Raw genomic sequence first — 16,367 nt, forward strand, 5'->3', positions numbered from 1 at the left:
AGGTAAGGGTTTGTTCTATCTTCTTCATGCAACATTATTTGTCTATGTAATTTAAATCCGCGTACATTTTTCCGCTGTTGGTAGTCAAGTGGTTTGAATGCACTTTTCTCTGGTTTTCGTTAGGATTATAGGGTCGGGCTCTTATCTTACTGTCAGTTAACGCAAATTGTTCTTCATGTGTTTCTGGCGGCGATTCAATGTCTAATGGAACTATTGATGGTTGAGAATGTCGAGCAGGTGGGAACCTTTCATCATCTGATGAGGATGATACCAAAGGGACACGAACTTCTGGTTCTTGCTGTCTAATTTCATCAGCAATTAACGGATTCTTGCTATTTGTTCAGCATCTAGGTTCAGGTCAGCTATATTTTCATCTGAACTGCTATTCTTATCAAATAAGTTTGGAATTGCTATATCTGAGCTTGAAGAATCAAATACTGTAAGATGGACTGGTGCTGTTCGTGGTCTAACTGCTGGTGCTACTACCCTTGGTTGGGCCAGTGGTACTGCTGGAGGTGCTGCTGCTGCTGGTCCTTCTAGCGGGACGTTTATGGTCACTCTGACTGGGTCTGGTTTCACTTTCTTATATTGTTGTAACTCGTTTTTTGTTCATTTATCAATTCTGGGATATGTTTATCAAATAAATCAGGTTCCATACGTTGTCTTCTCGATGGATCAGGTTGAAAGTTTGTAGGGTTGGTGACTTCGAGGTCTTCCGGTGTTTCACTCGGTTTAATTGGTTTCAATCTGATGCGATGAACACCTTGTGTGTAATTCGTGTTTACTTTTCGAATGATGTAATTAGAGTCAGTAAGGACGTTTTCCACTTTATACAGCGGTAGCCATTTCTGAACTTGAGAAGCTATTACTGTTGATTGTTCTAATAGCTTGGGGTTTAAAAGTAGACAAAATGATTTATCCTGGATGGGTTTAGCTGAAGCTTTTTGGTCATAATACTTTTTGTACTTCAAATATGCGGTTGTCAGTTTTTCCTTGTTTTCCCCAAACTTTTGCATCATGGCGTTTGCATCATTGCACCATTACTTTTCTTGAGAATCTAATATCAAGGGGTTTTATTGGTTCTCTACCATGGAATAAAGTTGAAGGGCAACAATTTGTAGCTGAATGATATGATGTATTATGAATGAATGTTGCTAGAGGAACATATTTATGCCAATCTTTCCATTGTTCTTCAGTATTGTTTCAATACTCTTTTTAGTAGTCCATGAGATCGCTGTACTGCTCCAATAGTCTGAGGGTGCGTTAGTGAGGCATGCTTCAACTTTACTTCTAATAAAATTGCTAATTCTGACATTAATTCCGAAGTGAAGTTTGTTCCCAGGTCACTAAGTATTGTTTGAGGAATGTAGCTGTGTTGGAAGAACACCTTTACTAGTTCTCGAACTACTGTATCAGCATATCCATTAGTTAATGGGATTGCAAATAAATACTTTGTGAAAATATCTATTCCGCTCAAAACATACTTAAATTGCGAGGACTTTAGGGGGCCTACTAAATCGATTTGTAGCATATCTCCTGGATATCATTGTAATGAACTGACTGGTTGCAACTTAGGTGTGATGTGGTTTTTTGGAGCTCTGTTTAATTGAAGACAAGTGAGGCAGTTTTTAATGAAACTAATGAATTGTTCGGTGAAACCTGGGTAATAGAATCGCTTTCTAAATTCCTGAATTGTTGCTTTGATGCCTAAATGACCTGCTGTTTGTGAATTATGGAGCTTATATATAGTCTTTTTCCACAAATGCTTAGGTACACAGAATTCTTTATGAAGTACTTTTCCAGTATCATCATAAAATTTCCGGTATAAGACATTCCCTTCAAGAATTAATCTTAGATGTTTGTGATACTTTTTTAAGTTGGTTGTAGCATACTTTAAGTCTGGTTGTTGATTGTTTTGTTGAATCCAGCTTATTGCTGTTCTAATGTCTGCATCTTTTTGCTGCTCGTCTGCTAAATTGAGGCTAATTAAGTTGTCTGTAAGATCTGGGAACTCATATAATGGATTTGGGACTCAATTGAATTTATTTCTTGTTTTCTTGAATAGTTTAAATAGCCCTTGAATTTTTGTTATTGGTAAATTACTTTGCCGTTTTTTGTAATCCTCGTAATATCCGAGTTTTTTGAGAGCACGTCTACGTTTATTTCATCATTGGGTATTTCAGCATCTAGTAGTACATTTAATTCCACATCAGGGTTTTGTGCTTCTGTATCAATTTCTATTTCTTTAACTGAAATTCTATCTGTTTATTTCAAAGACATTGTTGCTGTTTTATCGTTCTCCATTCGAGAGTGGAAATCTGCTGCGTAATTAGCACGTCCAGGAATTTGAGCAATTACTATGTTAAAGAAAAGTATTCTATCTAGACAATTCCAAAGAGATGGCGGTATTACTTTTGACTGAAAGAATTTTGTAAGGCTTTTGTTGTCGGTGAGTATAATTACTTGTTTACTTGATCCCCAAATGTAGTGCGAAAAGTAATCCAGTGCATAGTAATGGGCTAGGAACTCTTTGTAATAAATTGAAAACTTTAATTGAGTTGCGTTAAACAAATGCAATCCAAACGATACGGGAGCGTATGTTTTCTTTTCTTTCTTTCCAGTTTCGTTTACATAGTCTTCCACCATTAGTGCAAAACCTGCACCATGGTAACTAGCGTCACAAAGAATTACATACTGTAAGCCTGGTTTTGGCAATCGCAATGTTACATTTGTTGCTTCCATTAGATCCTTCTTTATTACTTCTAATGCTTTTACATGTTCTTCTGTGGTTTCTATTACTGCATCCTTCTTCAGGAGCTTGTAAAATGACATTAGTTTTTCACCTAGGTAAGGGATGTACTTGCGGAAGAATTGCGTGAAGCCGATTAGTCGTTTTACTTGCTTTGTTGTTCTCGGCATTTTAAATTTATCAAGGAATTTAGTTATTTTCGACTTTTCTGGTGATATTCCTTTTGCACTGATGTTATTTCCAAGGAATTTCAGTGTATCTGTTGCTATTTTACACTTTTCGGGCGACAGTTTCAGTCCTGATTGACGTATACAGATAAATATTTCTCGCAAAGAGGGTACCAATTGTTCAAAACTTGTTACTGCATTTCCGATATCATCCATAAACTGGGTACAATTTCCTGAGGCTAGGCATGGGTCCAAGTAATGTCTAATGAAAGTGGCTAAATGGCTAAATCCAGTTACTGACTTATTCAATCCTTGGGCAAGACATTTATAAGCATAAGTTCTCGAAGCAAAGTTAAATGCTAGCAGTTGCACGGATACATCGTCTGCCATTTGCACACAGTGGTATGCTTGAGAACAGTCAGGTTTTGTAAACAACTTTTTCCCGGCAAAGTTATTTATTGCATCACTCATGTTTGAAATTGGGAAATTTGTTTTCACCTAATCGTTTTTCAGCAAATGATTTACTTTTCTCAAGTCAATTAAAAGTCTAAGTCTTCCTGAATTTTTCCGTTGAGCGAAAAGCGGACTACTATATCTTGATTGACCCAAAGTTGTTATCAGTCCATAGTAATGCATTAATGCTAATTCTACTTGCAACTCATTTCTCAGATGGACAGGCGTTGGAGGTCCTTGCTCATAAATTGGTATACTTCTTTCTGGAGTTAACTTTATTTTTAAATCTGTATTTAAAAACAACGTCAGATCTGTGTTTCGCAAAGATATCACTGAGTTCAACTAATAATGCGCCTACTACAATCTCTGGTCATCATTAGGGGCCGATTTCTCCCATGGGAATTTGCTCAAGAAAGTGATTTTGTCCTGATGATTACCCTTTGTGTCTAGTTTTTCCATTTCTTGCAGTTTTAACAGTTGCTCAAAGATTTCTCTCTGCAAGGGCGACAAATTCGTCGGATCAGGGCACGTTTCAGGTGCTGGAAACCACAATTTTTATGTTCTGGAGCTGGCTTTGCTGGTTGGACTTTCTTTTTGGAGTATCTGTGACTTAAATTAGTTGATTTATTTCTGTTAAATAATTTTCACTCATTTTTGCAACTTTTATTAACCGTGGGTCTACTTCTAACAATTTTTCAGCTTGATCAGACGTTAAGAACGAGAATCTGGCTATTTTTTCACTTTTGTTTATAGTCACTGGGTGCTCAGTAATGTTCAGGACGTAGATGTAAAGAATATTATTTTCAGCAGCTTTACTTAAAGAGGACGTTAATATTATTTCGCTATCTTTTTCAAAGATTTCATTTGGAATTATTACCCCACAAAGATCAGTGAATGATTCTAGTTTGTCCTGAAGCTTGCATTCTAGTACTGCTTGTTGATTTGGTTGTAATACTTGCTTTTTCTGTGTATAAATTTTTTACGCTTTACTACCTTTCTGGGTTGCTTTTCTGGCTTTATTTCATTTATTTGCAGAGTTTGATCAGGGAATTTAACGTAGCTTTGTCCTGGTCAGATGCTAACTTTATGTTTAACAAAGAATGGGTTGCCTAATATTACAGGAGTTGTGACAATTAAAATAAGGAAGTCTGCACTGAATGTTTGTGTGCCCAATTTAAATGTAACTTTAATTGCTTTGTCAATTTTAACTATATTTCCGTTTGCCATTTTAACTTTATCTAGATCAGGCTTTTCTATTTCTGTTATTGAATTGATATTTGTGTTAATAAGTTCCTTGTAAAACTCGCGGCTTATCACGTTTGCAAATGCTCCTGTATCAATTAGTGCGCGTCTTTCTAATTCTCCATTAAATTTAACTTTAACGTAGGATAATGTTCTGCGGGACAATGCTGAATAACTGCTGAACATGTGCTGATTGTGTTGGGAGTTGTACATATTTACTCACTTTACTTTTGTTACTATTTCTTTTGCGTTTTCTACGCTTTTTGTTACTTTCTTTATAAACTGGTTCTATTACTTTATCTAAACTACGACTGGACGTGCTTTCGTTATAATAATTAACTGAGTTTTTATAATTTTTATTTTGTATTTTAAAGTTGGGTGGCTTTATTAGTTTTTTTTTGATTAAATGCATAGTTCATACCTCTCATAGTTCTATTTTGAGGAATACTTGCACGATTAAACTGAGTTGCTTGTTGACTACCATATCGGCTTTGTGCTGGCGCTGGGCTATCATAAACTATTCCCTGTCGAAGAAGGTTTGCAGGGTTATTTTTAGTAGGGAAAGGGTAAATTGGTCTAATAACATAAGCTGGGTGAACAAATGGGGGGCTATCTGAAGGTTCGGTCCAATAATTCCGAGTTTGTGGCTGTTCATTATGATGATATGGTCTAAGAGCGTTAAATTGTGGTCTAAACTCTTGGTAATTATTAGCACGTGGGGCATACTGTTGCTGGGGTCGATAGTTTTGCTGAAATTGACGATAATTGGGCTGATATTGAGGGTAATTTGGTCGATAATTTTGATATTGGGGGCGGAAATTTTGCCTATAAGTTTGTCTGTAGACTTGTTGTGGGTGATGTGGTGTGAAAATGTTTACTGGGCCTTGTTCTGATGGCTCATTTTTAGCTGCTGTTCTCTGCTCAAGTTTCTGTTCAAGTTCTTTCTGATTATTCGAAATAACCGTTATTGCTTTCAACATTTTGTCAGTATTTGATTCAGTTATTTCATTAAATCCATCGTCAAAGTACTCTTCTCTGTTACACATCTCCCTAATTGCAATTTGTTGGCTAGCTAAGGTGCATAATTGGTCAATTGTATCAGTATCTGGCCTTTCTAACAGCTTAGGCTTAAGTCAGTTTGTCATAGACTTAATGAAGAAGCGCTTTATCTGTTCATTTTTCCTGTTTTCTGACATTTCAAGGGCAGATTCCCTTGCTGCTGTCTCTCTTTCAAATCTACGAGCCTAAGCATCACCTCCTCCTGCTGCCGCCACTACTATTTCGGGTGCTGGATATGCTTTATTTGCTTCAGTTCTTAACTTTACTAAGAAATTTTTCACTATCAGTTTTTGGATTAAACTTTTGGTTCTCCAACTTTATTATTCTGATCTCTCTCAAGTCGTCTTGTGTGAATCTGTTTCTTAGAGCTGTTATACTATCCGCAAAAACTAGTCTGGTAGCCTCTGGTAGGGTTAGAAAGTATCTTAAAGCATCTCCTTTTAAATGTAATTGCAGAAAATTCGCTTGTTGCGCGGCTGCAATTGCTGCGACTCCGATTGCACCTGTTATTAACTGTTCAAATTCGTTGAAATTGTCCGTTTCTGATCCAGAGATGGGAAGGGTGTGATGTTGATTTGCGCGTGTGCCATTTTGCTTTTTACCCGTTTAGATTATATACTTATCGTTCAATCAGTCTTATTTTCGTTCTAAAGTATTAAATAGCACACTTAACTTAACTTAATGGGAGAGATTAATTGGTTAATAGCAATAAAGAAGTTAAATGAATAGCACAAGAAATCAGAAAAAGAAACTACTGAAACCATTCGGTCAGAAAATAATAAAGATGGGCTGCTTATGAACCTATACTTAAAGCTCCGGTCGAATCGTCAGACTTATATCGTTGAAGCCGTATGGGCCGCCGAAGTCTCACCATTAAAGAGTGCCCCTTAGTCTAGGAAAATTCGTGGGGACCACAACCGCACAGGCCTTGTGGAAGCTGCACTCAAATAGGCAACAGCATAATGACCGAAGTCACTGTTTGATTCATTAACCTCCGGAGCTGGGTGGGGAAATTAAATATAATTGTTTTATTATTCTGTTTATATTTAGGTTTTGCCCTCTTTTAGTTAATATTTAAGTGATGGTTTCAGAAATTTAGCTTATTCTGATGTTATCTGGTAATCAGTAATGATGTTGTCAAGTTTAATATCTCTATCAGATTGAAGTTTGTTACGAATAAGGCCAAATTTGTGAACTTTTTGATTTAAACTTTTTGCTGTCCAATAAATTGCGACACGTTTATCATCTTTATCTAGCACATAAATTACGATGGATTTATAAACTGAAGAAGAGAAAGCGGTTAATATATGAGCTTGTGTTTTTTTTTATTTTGAATGTAGTTGATGTTTTTTCCTTGAATATGTTCGATAAAATTGGGGGAAGCACGAAATTATTGATAGCGGGGAGAATTTGTTCTTTATAAATTGACATAAATAAAGCACCAAAATTAATTTTACAAATTCATTTACTCACAATATCCCCGTTTGCAAATACCCTGTGTTGTTTTTGTCCGTTGTGACGACTGTGGTTGAGTTTTTTCCAGTTGTTGCTCACTCAAACACTTTTGAATTATTGTTGCATTTTGTCCAAAGACACAAACAGTTTCCACCCATTCTTTCCTTTGTTACTGCTTTCTGCATTATCGTCTTGCTCGGAAAGAAAGTGGTGGAAGCTGATTGAAGGTTCTTAAGGTAATGAAGTGGAAGAAGATAAAGAAAGTGTCAAAAGAAGAAAGAAAATGTCGAATTTATCAAAGAATTATTCGGAATTTTGGTCCGCTAAACCGGGAAACAGTTAGTAACTCCTGTCAACATTTTACGCACTGATTTTAACGTGTTCCTCATGGTGTTTTCTGAGGTTAATATTGGAGGTAATTAACTTGAATAATCAACATTTTACAAGGACTTATTTAGATGTTTCACAGTGCGATTTTTAGCCGATATATTTTGAATAAATTTAGCTAGTGATAGCCTTTTATTGAGCGGTTCGGATGTGCGATATATCCACTAGTTGGCCTTGTATTCCAGAGTTTTAATCGTTTGCAATTATGCTCTTAGGAAGCCTGATCTAACTTAGTAATTAATAAAGATTTATCCAGTTCAATCTTTAAATATTTCAGCAAAAATAAGTTAACAATTAATAACGAGAATTTCTCTAGTTCTATCAAAGTTTTTCAAGATGTTAATCAACTGATTGTCAGGCTGGTTCTCCGGTGTTCTGGTGAGCGTGGGTTCCGCAGGCTGTACCTTGAATTGTATTGGTCCTTCGCAAATATTTACTGATCTACAAGTTGGGCAATTTCCGGCTTTTGTACGTCTTGATGTTGGTTAAGTACATATACAAGTTCCGTATTAGCACCTACTTTTTCAGAATAATTACTTCACCAAGTAAATAATCTCTCGTAAAATTATTGACTAATTATGCGAATTTATCTTCAAGAAACTCAAAAAAGTAAATATTGTGGCTTTTAGGCACTTGATATGTTTATCAGTAAACTGTCAATCTGCGGTTGTTTTTAGTAAACATAAACAAATTAGGGGTTACAGGCCTAGATGGAAATACTAGCTATATATGGCCTTGAGATCTATCTAACTATGAACTAGATTAAGGCACTTATTTATGGATATTTTAAGGAATATCATCACGTAACTATGAGGGACGAAATAGGGGCGTGACATCATCCAATCATAATCATTTTTTGAAATCAATAAAAAACTTGGTGTTTGAGCTGCTGGACTCACATTTATAGACAAACTAAGAAGTATGACGAAATTTTGAGTTCTTGATATTCAATTTAGGAACATTGGCTTAATGGAAGCGAAAGTGGGTGAAAGTGAAAAGGCACTGGAGGCTAGGGAAGCATCACTGCGCCAGCTGGAAGCCAATTACGAGGCGAGACTATACCAGGGCGAGAAACGAATCCGAGATGAGGTTAGAGCCGTTGACTTTGACACTTCTGCATTGGGGGTATATTCTCGAAAAAAAGCCATGAAAATAAGTGAAACCAAAAAGGGAGCATTTCAGGGATGATAATGTATGAGGTTTTTTTAGAAACATACTGATAATGTATAACTTTTTCACTTAGAAACATTCTGAAAATGTGGACGTTTTCTCTGTTATAAACATTTGAGAGTGCCTTTATTTGAGTGCATTTTAATCGATCATTTGACTTTGGAAATGGTAGTTCTGGTTTCACATTTTTTCTGACGAAACCGGTGTCGTGTTTTAGGTGAAGACGGAGTATGTGTCTCGGATGGCTTCTTTGGAACAGGAAGAGGAGAGACTCAAACAACAGAAGAGCTCCATCGAAGCATCCAACGAGAAGCTCAAACGACTCACCGAAATTGAGGTCAGCAATTTACCTTAATTTGAACTTGACCGGTCCCTTAGCTTGAAATCTGATTTGAAGCTTAGTGGTAACCGCGTCACCAATTCTGAGAATTTTCGATTCTGCTAGTTTGGTTTGAATTTGGATGTTTATCTTTCTACGTAGTGATGGAGGCGTTTTTTAAAATTATTTGTGGGTTCTCATAATGGTCTTGTTTCAGTTGAACATGGAGCAGTTGAAAGTGGAGCTGGACAGTGCTATGAGGCAAAATGAGATCAATCAGGAAAGACTTCAAGAGGTAATTGAAGAATGTATTTAACCTGATCATACATAGGACATAGGGTCATTAAAGTTACGTTATTCATTGCTCTCAAACGATGTTTGTAGCTGTTATATTAGTCCTGTGGTCTTTTTGTTACGCAATTTTTTGCATGACCGATTTTTCGTCTGACCCTTGAGATTTGGCGTCTTGCTGGACTGACTCTACGTGTGCGTTTCAACGAACCTGTTTTGGAGACATAGATTAATGGTGTGATGGGCGGTTCTTAGGGTTTGTTTCGTTATTTGGTTATTTTGTAACAATTGAATGACACTTGATATATGAGACAATTCAGACGTTTGTTGTTTGTTTCGTTAAATAGTTAATTGTTTGCTGATTGTGTGTTAGATGTCGGACTACCACAAGATCAGACAGGACAATATCTACTTGAATGAGGAGGTAGACACTCTGAAGAGGAACATGGACGAAATCATAGCTGCATCCAAACTAAACACTGGTTTGTTATTAGTCTCAGTAACACTTAGTTCTCAATTAATCCCTACTCGCTACCAGTAGACTGGGTACGATTTTGTTTGTGGTATGAAAAAAGTTGAGGTTGCTGAAATTTTATAGTTGTATATCCGGTTCCCATTACTCTTCGAGAACGTTGAGGCCAGGCTGCATTACTGTTGTTTACATTTAATACATTTTGCGGTTACGATTCATATTTCTTGAGCATATCTCTTGAAATGTTTTTTTTTCGTTTTAGAGCGCAATATGATGTCACGTGCATTATCAGAGCAGGGACCCTCTCTTGTTGGCTCATACGCCTCTGCTAGGGTGAGTACTTTATCACCATGCTCTAATTCGAACTGATATTGTTTAGAACTTGGATAGATGTTATGACTTGGTTTTTTACGGCCCTTTGTTCGCCCATTTTGGGTTGATTTTCCAGTGCTGATTTTTTCACGACAAAGTATAAAGTCGAAAGCGAAAACAGAGGTTTTAATTTTTCAAATGCTCAATAGTTAAAAGCCCTTGTCAACTAATGAAACTGCTATTATTTAAGCGCTCTTTTTACGACTCGTTGAAGGGTATTGGAAACAGGAAATGCCGCACGTGACGCAAGTGTTTAGGTCAAATTTCTGCGTCAAATTCAAGAGCAGCGAGAAGAGTACAAGATTTTCTGAATAATTTTTGTTCCGCTGGGTGGAAACATTTTTTGCTCACGTGCGGCATTTTCTTTTCAAATCAGATTTTTTGTTTTCTCAACTTATACCAAAATGATCCACTAGCCTGTATTGTAAAGTATTGTCCGGCAATTTTCAACATTTTGGGTACTTGAAAGCACTTGTTGATTAATTTTATCTTTTTAACTGCTATGATAGTTTTGACGCGTTTCAACTGATCAAGCGAAGTTGAGCAACAATACCCTGCTCATACTAACTCGTGAGTGTGAGGAGGGCATTGTTCGGGGTTATGAAGTGAAGGTGTCTAAACCGCAAAGACTGTCCCTCGCGCGATACTTTTTTCATATATTTTAAGCAGTATTTGGGATTTATGCTCTTAGAGGCTAGTAGAGCGCTGCTAGGACTGCTCAGCGACTTAGTGCACTCCGGGCACAACTTTTTTTCATGAAGATGAAATATATATATATATATATATATATATATATATATTATATATATATATATATATATATATATCTCAGACGAACTAACAGTATTAAGAAAATTCGCCCAAAAACATCGCAGTCAATCATATTTCTGTTATATTTATCAATTCTTGGCCAATTATAATAGTTTTTGTTATTAATAGCCGCGAAGCGATAGCGGCTATTATTGGGGACATCGTGGTTTTTTACGACTCGAAGAGGAGTATTGGTTTTCTCTCGGTTTTTTTTACAGGAAGTAGATTTGTTCACGCGGCATTTTGACCTAAAAGCGAAAGTGAGAAAAGCTGTCTTAGTGAACAGATTTTCGCTAAGCGAAAGAATTTTTTGATCATGCGCTGCGTTTAGTGAATGACTTTTTGACTTAAAAAGTAGTTTTTGACTGAATTGCACATATAGATGACCGTTTTTAGCCGTTTTTTCGTCTAAGTGGCCCAATTTTTTAGCTTTTAATTTGGTTTCTTGTAGAAATAGTTTTTTTTCGATACTATATTGAATTGTCAACCTCGGAAATTGATACCACAGTGTTTTGCAGAGCCTGAAAATGTGTTTCAAGTTGAAAATTGGCACATAATTCTTGATTTTTTAACTAATTTTTGGCTTTTTTAATATTAATTTCTTCATTTTTGGCTCTATTAACCGTCTTTTTTGTCAAAAATCAGTTAATATGGCAACTTCTCTTTGATATTTCCTATACTCAGCGCGTCTTTCTACCTCGATGTAATTTTGTTTCATAAAATTGTACACATGCTAATCCGATTTTGGTAGTTTTTTTTCCGATTTTCGGCAGTTTTTCGTTTGTATTTTGGTTGTAATTGCTAGAAATAGTTTTTTGTGCAACATGAGGGACTTTAATTTTGTTTCAATAAAAATTCAATCATTTTTTGGTGTTAAGTTTTGAAAAAACAGTTAAAACTTTTTCATAAATGCAGTCTTAACTTAAAAGTTCTTTGACCATTTTTTTTGCAAAATGTTTCAATGTTTCGTATTTATGAATTCTGATTTTTCTTTTTTTTGTTCTCTTCAGGAGGATAGATCTTTGTATCGGATGACTAGTTATCTTTTCTATGTCTTGAATGCTGAACAACGAAATGTATTCATTTTTCTTGAATTTGTTAAATTGATTTTCAACTTTCAAAAATCAAAAATGTCTTTTTGTTACGGTGTTCCTTACATTGTGCCCATATTTACATTCTAGTTAGTATCATTCTAGCTTTTTCCTGGCACCTACATTTATTTCCGGTATATTGATTTTTTCAGTTGTAAAAAAATGAATGAGTTCGGCTTTTTCTTAGATTTTCGTCATTTCTTTGGTTTGCAATTGATTTCGTTCAACATAAGGCAGTACTGAGAGTTTGATAGCAAGCTTTTTCCAAAATTTCCACTTATGACTAATTACTACAGCTTTCTTTTGGCCTTGGTATTATTTAAAACAATTTCTTGCCTTTGACTATTCTGCTGCTTATGTCTTTTCTATGATCAATTTTATTTTTGATTTAGTATGAAATCATTTTGTCTAGAAGGAACAGGTGTGTGTTGTTTTTTGTCTTAATTGAATTGATTAGAAGTGTAATTATAGGTGTTTTCTTATTTTTAAATTTGAGCTTTCTTTTTTGAAAAGATTTAACTTAGTTTCTAAGATTATTATCTGCCGTTTGCTTTCGCGATCTTTTTCAGATTAGAATCATGAATTATTTGAGGGCTATTGATAACCTTGTCAGTTTTTTCAGACTATCAGGTTTTTGACCACTTCAATTACTATGGATTTTTTAACGTTACCAAACGTTTTCAATGATATAAAAATTTTGCTGCATTTTGTTTCTTGTTAACAGTGGTTTAAGTTTCACCAATTTTTAGAGCAGACCTGGGGAGGTAGTGAGTTAATGGTTTAATACAAAAGGTAGTGGCTTCCGTTGCAATTACGGTTTTGTCAGTGAAGTTCTGACGCTTCGAGTCGCTTCCGGAATTCTTCCGGTTGTTTTTTTTTAATTCGTCGTCTCCATCGATAATTCTTACGACCTGACTCTTGGAATTGACTTTTTCACTAGCTTCTATTGCTTTGCAGTTAAAATTTGTGTGCGTGACGTCATTTCTGCTTTTAGGCCAATTGCGTGACTTACCTCACTCAAAAAATGACTTCTGAACTCATTTATGGAACTTTAAATTTCATGAACATTTTAGTTAAAGACCAATAGTGTGCATCTAAGTAGTGCCAAACTTATACGCCCTAATTCTTGAGTATTAGTCTTGAGTTTTTGATTTTGAATATCAATTTTGAAAAAGCTCTCTGACTTTTGCCTTATAGACCGTATGTGTCATAAAATTGACAGCCCGAATCTATCCCTAGTGGTCTATTAAAGGACTGGTGGTCGATCTATCTCTTATTATAGCTGCGAAGCTGTAAGCTGAGCGTAGCTATATTGCGGTGCTCTTGGTTTTTTTTGTTTCGTCGTCTGACGCTCTTTTTTCGTTTTACATTTGTTCACACAGCAAAGCTGAAAAAGTCAAATTTTCTGAATGACTTCTTCCTCTCACTAGCGGCATTTGCGCGCGTGACGTCATTTCTCACACTCTCTTAGATTTTGATCACAAGTGACTTACCTCACTCAATAAAATGACTTTTGCACTTTAAAACTTAAGTTTAATTTGAATTTGTTTAAGGTCAAAGGAACTCATATGTGTAATAACGGGCCCTAATAAGAGGCTTCTGCGGACTGAATTTTAACAAACTTTATTAATTTATCGCTGAATGTTTTTTTTACCTAGTTTTTTGAGCGGCGTCGATTTTTTTTCAATTTAGATCTGTATCTGTTTCTATCTCTATTATATGGCACGCAGGTCTATTCTTTCGCAGCTATTCCGGCAATCTGCCGGCTATGTTTTCTTTGGTTGTTTCAGTTCATGGAAGGCCACAAGCGTCTATGGCGGCTATTTTCCGGCAATCTACCGGCTATGTTCAAAATTTGATTCCGTTGCTATTATTTTCTTTTTGCTGCGTTTTAGTGCAGATTAGTTCCTGTTCTATTAGTTTGGCAACATAAGTTTTACGTAATAAAGCTGTTTTTCCATATAGTATTATGACATGTTTATTAGTAGCCGCAAAGCGATAGCTGAGGATATTACTGGCCTTCTCTTGGTTTTTTATTTAAACAGGATTTTTGTTACACCCATAAGACGTCACAATCACTTCAAATCTGCTTTTGTTCGTTCGTTCATGCATTTTCAGCCGAATCGCGTGCGTGACGTCGTATTTTACTCTTAGTGGAGAGTGTTGTTGTTCATTCGCGTGATTAAATTTTTGGTAACACGTGACTTATCTCACTCGCAAAAAAGACTTCCTCAAGTTATATGAAAAGTTTGCCTAAATTGGTGTAATTTTTTCTTTTAATTTCATTAGTTGTGTTTACTAACCTCTAATGATGTCATTTGAAACCCTCCTTAGTGACTAGTTAATCCTTAGAGGTCTAGTTACACCTCCTCCTCCCCTCCTACTAAAGCCAGCTGCAATAGATTAGTACTCCCAGTTGTTGTTGGAGAGCAATGCTTCCGATGTTAGTGGGTGTTTTTGTTGCTGATTTTTGGTTTTGCGTGCTTTCATTCCGCAAAATTCAAAAGGGCTAACACGTCCCTCTTCGGAAGCTTTGGTTGACATCACTGTTTACGTTTCAGCAAGAGTTGCGTCACAAAGTTTTCAAATTTTGAGGTCAGATTTTACTACAGGTTTCTAATCTCAATATTGAGATTACTACAGTTATTTGTATACTCTTTCAATGTCAATGAGCTTCTTTTTAGTGAAGACGACTGTTGGAGCTCACAGTTCAATTTCAATAATTAAATTGGGTTTTTCAAAAAAATGTAATTATTTGAATTTTTAAATAGGTTGACCGATTTAATGTATCTTTTATAATAACTATGGACGTTTTAATACTATTTTTGGGAAACTTCATCAAATCAGTTCATGTCTACTATAGCTCCCTGTTTTCTACGGCACGCAGGTAGCTTAGCAAAAGAAATCATTAATCCTTCCTTCGCGTTTTTTAATGCTTCTTTAAAATTCTCTTGATAAGTTTTTCCCATGATTTTAGTCACGATCCCTTTTTATACGCCTTGCTTGAACAAATATTAGGTCGAGGTGCAATTTTAAAATTTAAGTCTGAAATATTAGTGTGCTCCGCAATTCCTCTTAAGAGCAATTCAGATTAATTGGTTTTTAAGTTTCTCGAATTATTTCAAGATTATTGTTTCAATTATTGGCATACAATTTGTTTCATGTCAGGCTTGTTTTTTCGTTTAGTCGTTTGTTTGTGTGTGTCAATTTAACGTTTAGTCGTAAAAGAAGACCTGATATAGCAAAAAAAACACGCCAAGATACCATTTTCATTTTTCAATTACATCAATTGTACGAGCTGTAGTTACAGATACTTGAGTGCTATAGTTACCGATACTTGTTTTTGGCAATGCGACATAAAAGCAAAAAATGGGGGGGGGGGGACTGATTAAATTGAATTTCACTATCTGCTACAGAAACCGACTTCTCGAGGTGTGCCTCCTCTGAACATAGATGATGAGGCAAATAGCAGCAGACCAATGGTTGCCCAAGCCTCGATAGACAGTCAGACCTCAGCTGTGATTAGACAGATGGCAACTGAGCTAGCTCAACTGAAGATGCAAATGAATGCTAACGCCAGGCAACAGCCACCCTTGCCTAACCAATTGGCCGGGTTAGAAATTTTCGCCCAATATCATTTTGATGGGTTAAAAAGTACATGCAATTTTAAACGTGAGGTTTGACTGTGTGGCATACAATTTAATTGTTTAATTAAACAAAATTACGTGATCATGAAAAACAAATAAATTTTGAGCGGGGAAAAAATTGATTGGTAAAGCGTTTTTTAATCAGTTCTTCACAAATTTTAAGGTCTGTTATGGAGACGCTGGTTATAGGTTACATTTGTGGTTCTCATAATTATGGTGTTTGCTACAGGTCTCACTTGACTACCAGTCACGTTCCCTCGGCACCAGGTCCAAGTGCAATGGCTCCCTCATCTGTACAGCCACATGTAGGAGCTTCAGTCCCACCTACACTACCCTCTGCGAATATTCACAACGACTCAACTCTGCTTCACGATGACCTCCCGGATATATCTACTACGTCATCAGGTATAGCGACTCTCGTATCTACCTGGCAAATAAATTATTAGCCTTGTTCGAATAAAATTATCAGCGGAAGGCGATTTTAAACATTAATTGTCTCATTGATTGTTTGAATTTGTTCTTTGTAGCTGCAAGGTGGTTGCTTATTGAGGCTCGCATCTTCTGATTTGTTTGTTTTTCTAGTTTTTTCAAATTGCTCTTGAACGAAGTTCATGGCAATTATTGTAAACGTGTGTGTCTTTTTATGCAAAAGTTCCGCTTGACGGTTTTGACTTTTCGAGTGA

General features: G+C 36.0%; 1 protein-coding gene across 1 annotated transcript in view; it reads left to right on the forward strand.

Annotated features, from left to right (window-relative positions):
* Positions 1 to 16,130, forward strand: part of LOC142340493 (centriole and centriolar satellite protein OFD1-like) — a 38,644-nt gene extending 22,514 nt beyond the window's left edge. The window contains exons 6-12 of the mRNA XM_075391068.1: positions 8,469 to 8,601; positions 8,900 to 9,019; positions 9,219 to 9,296; positions 9,666 to 9,774; positions 10,027 to 10,097; positions 15,454 to 15,650; positions 15,914 to 16,130. Of these exons, the coding sequence (XP_075247183.1) occupies positions 8,469 to 8,601; positions 8,900 to 9,019; positions 9,219 to 9,296; positions 9,666 to 9,774; positions 10,027 to 10,097; positions 15,454 to 15,650; positions 15,914 to 16,130 (925 nt within the window). The remainder of the gene's footprint in view (positions 1 to 8,468; positions 8,602 to 8,899; positions 9,020 to 9,218; positions 9,297 to 9,665; positions 9,775 to 10,026; positions 10,098 to 15,453; positions 15,651 to 15,913) is intronic.
* Positions 16,131 to 16,367: the final 237 nt, after the last annotated feature.

Source organism: Convolutriloba macropyga, chromosome 5, assembly GCF_964194025.1.
Source record: "Convolutriloba macropyga chromosome 5, txConMacr16.3, whole genome shotgun sequence".
Lineage (NCBI taxonomy): Eukaryota > Metazoa > Xenacoelomorpha > Acoela > Convolutidae > Convolutriloba > Convolutriloba macropyga.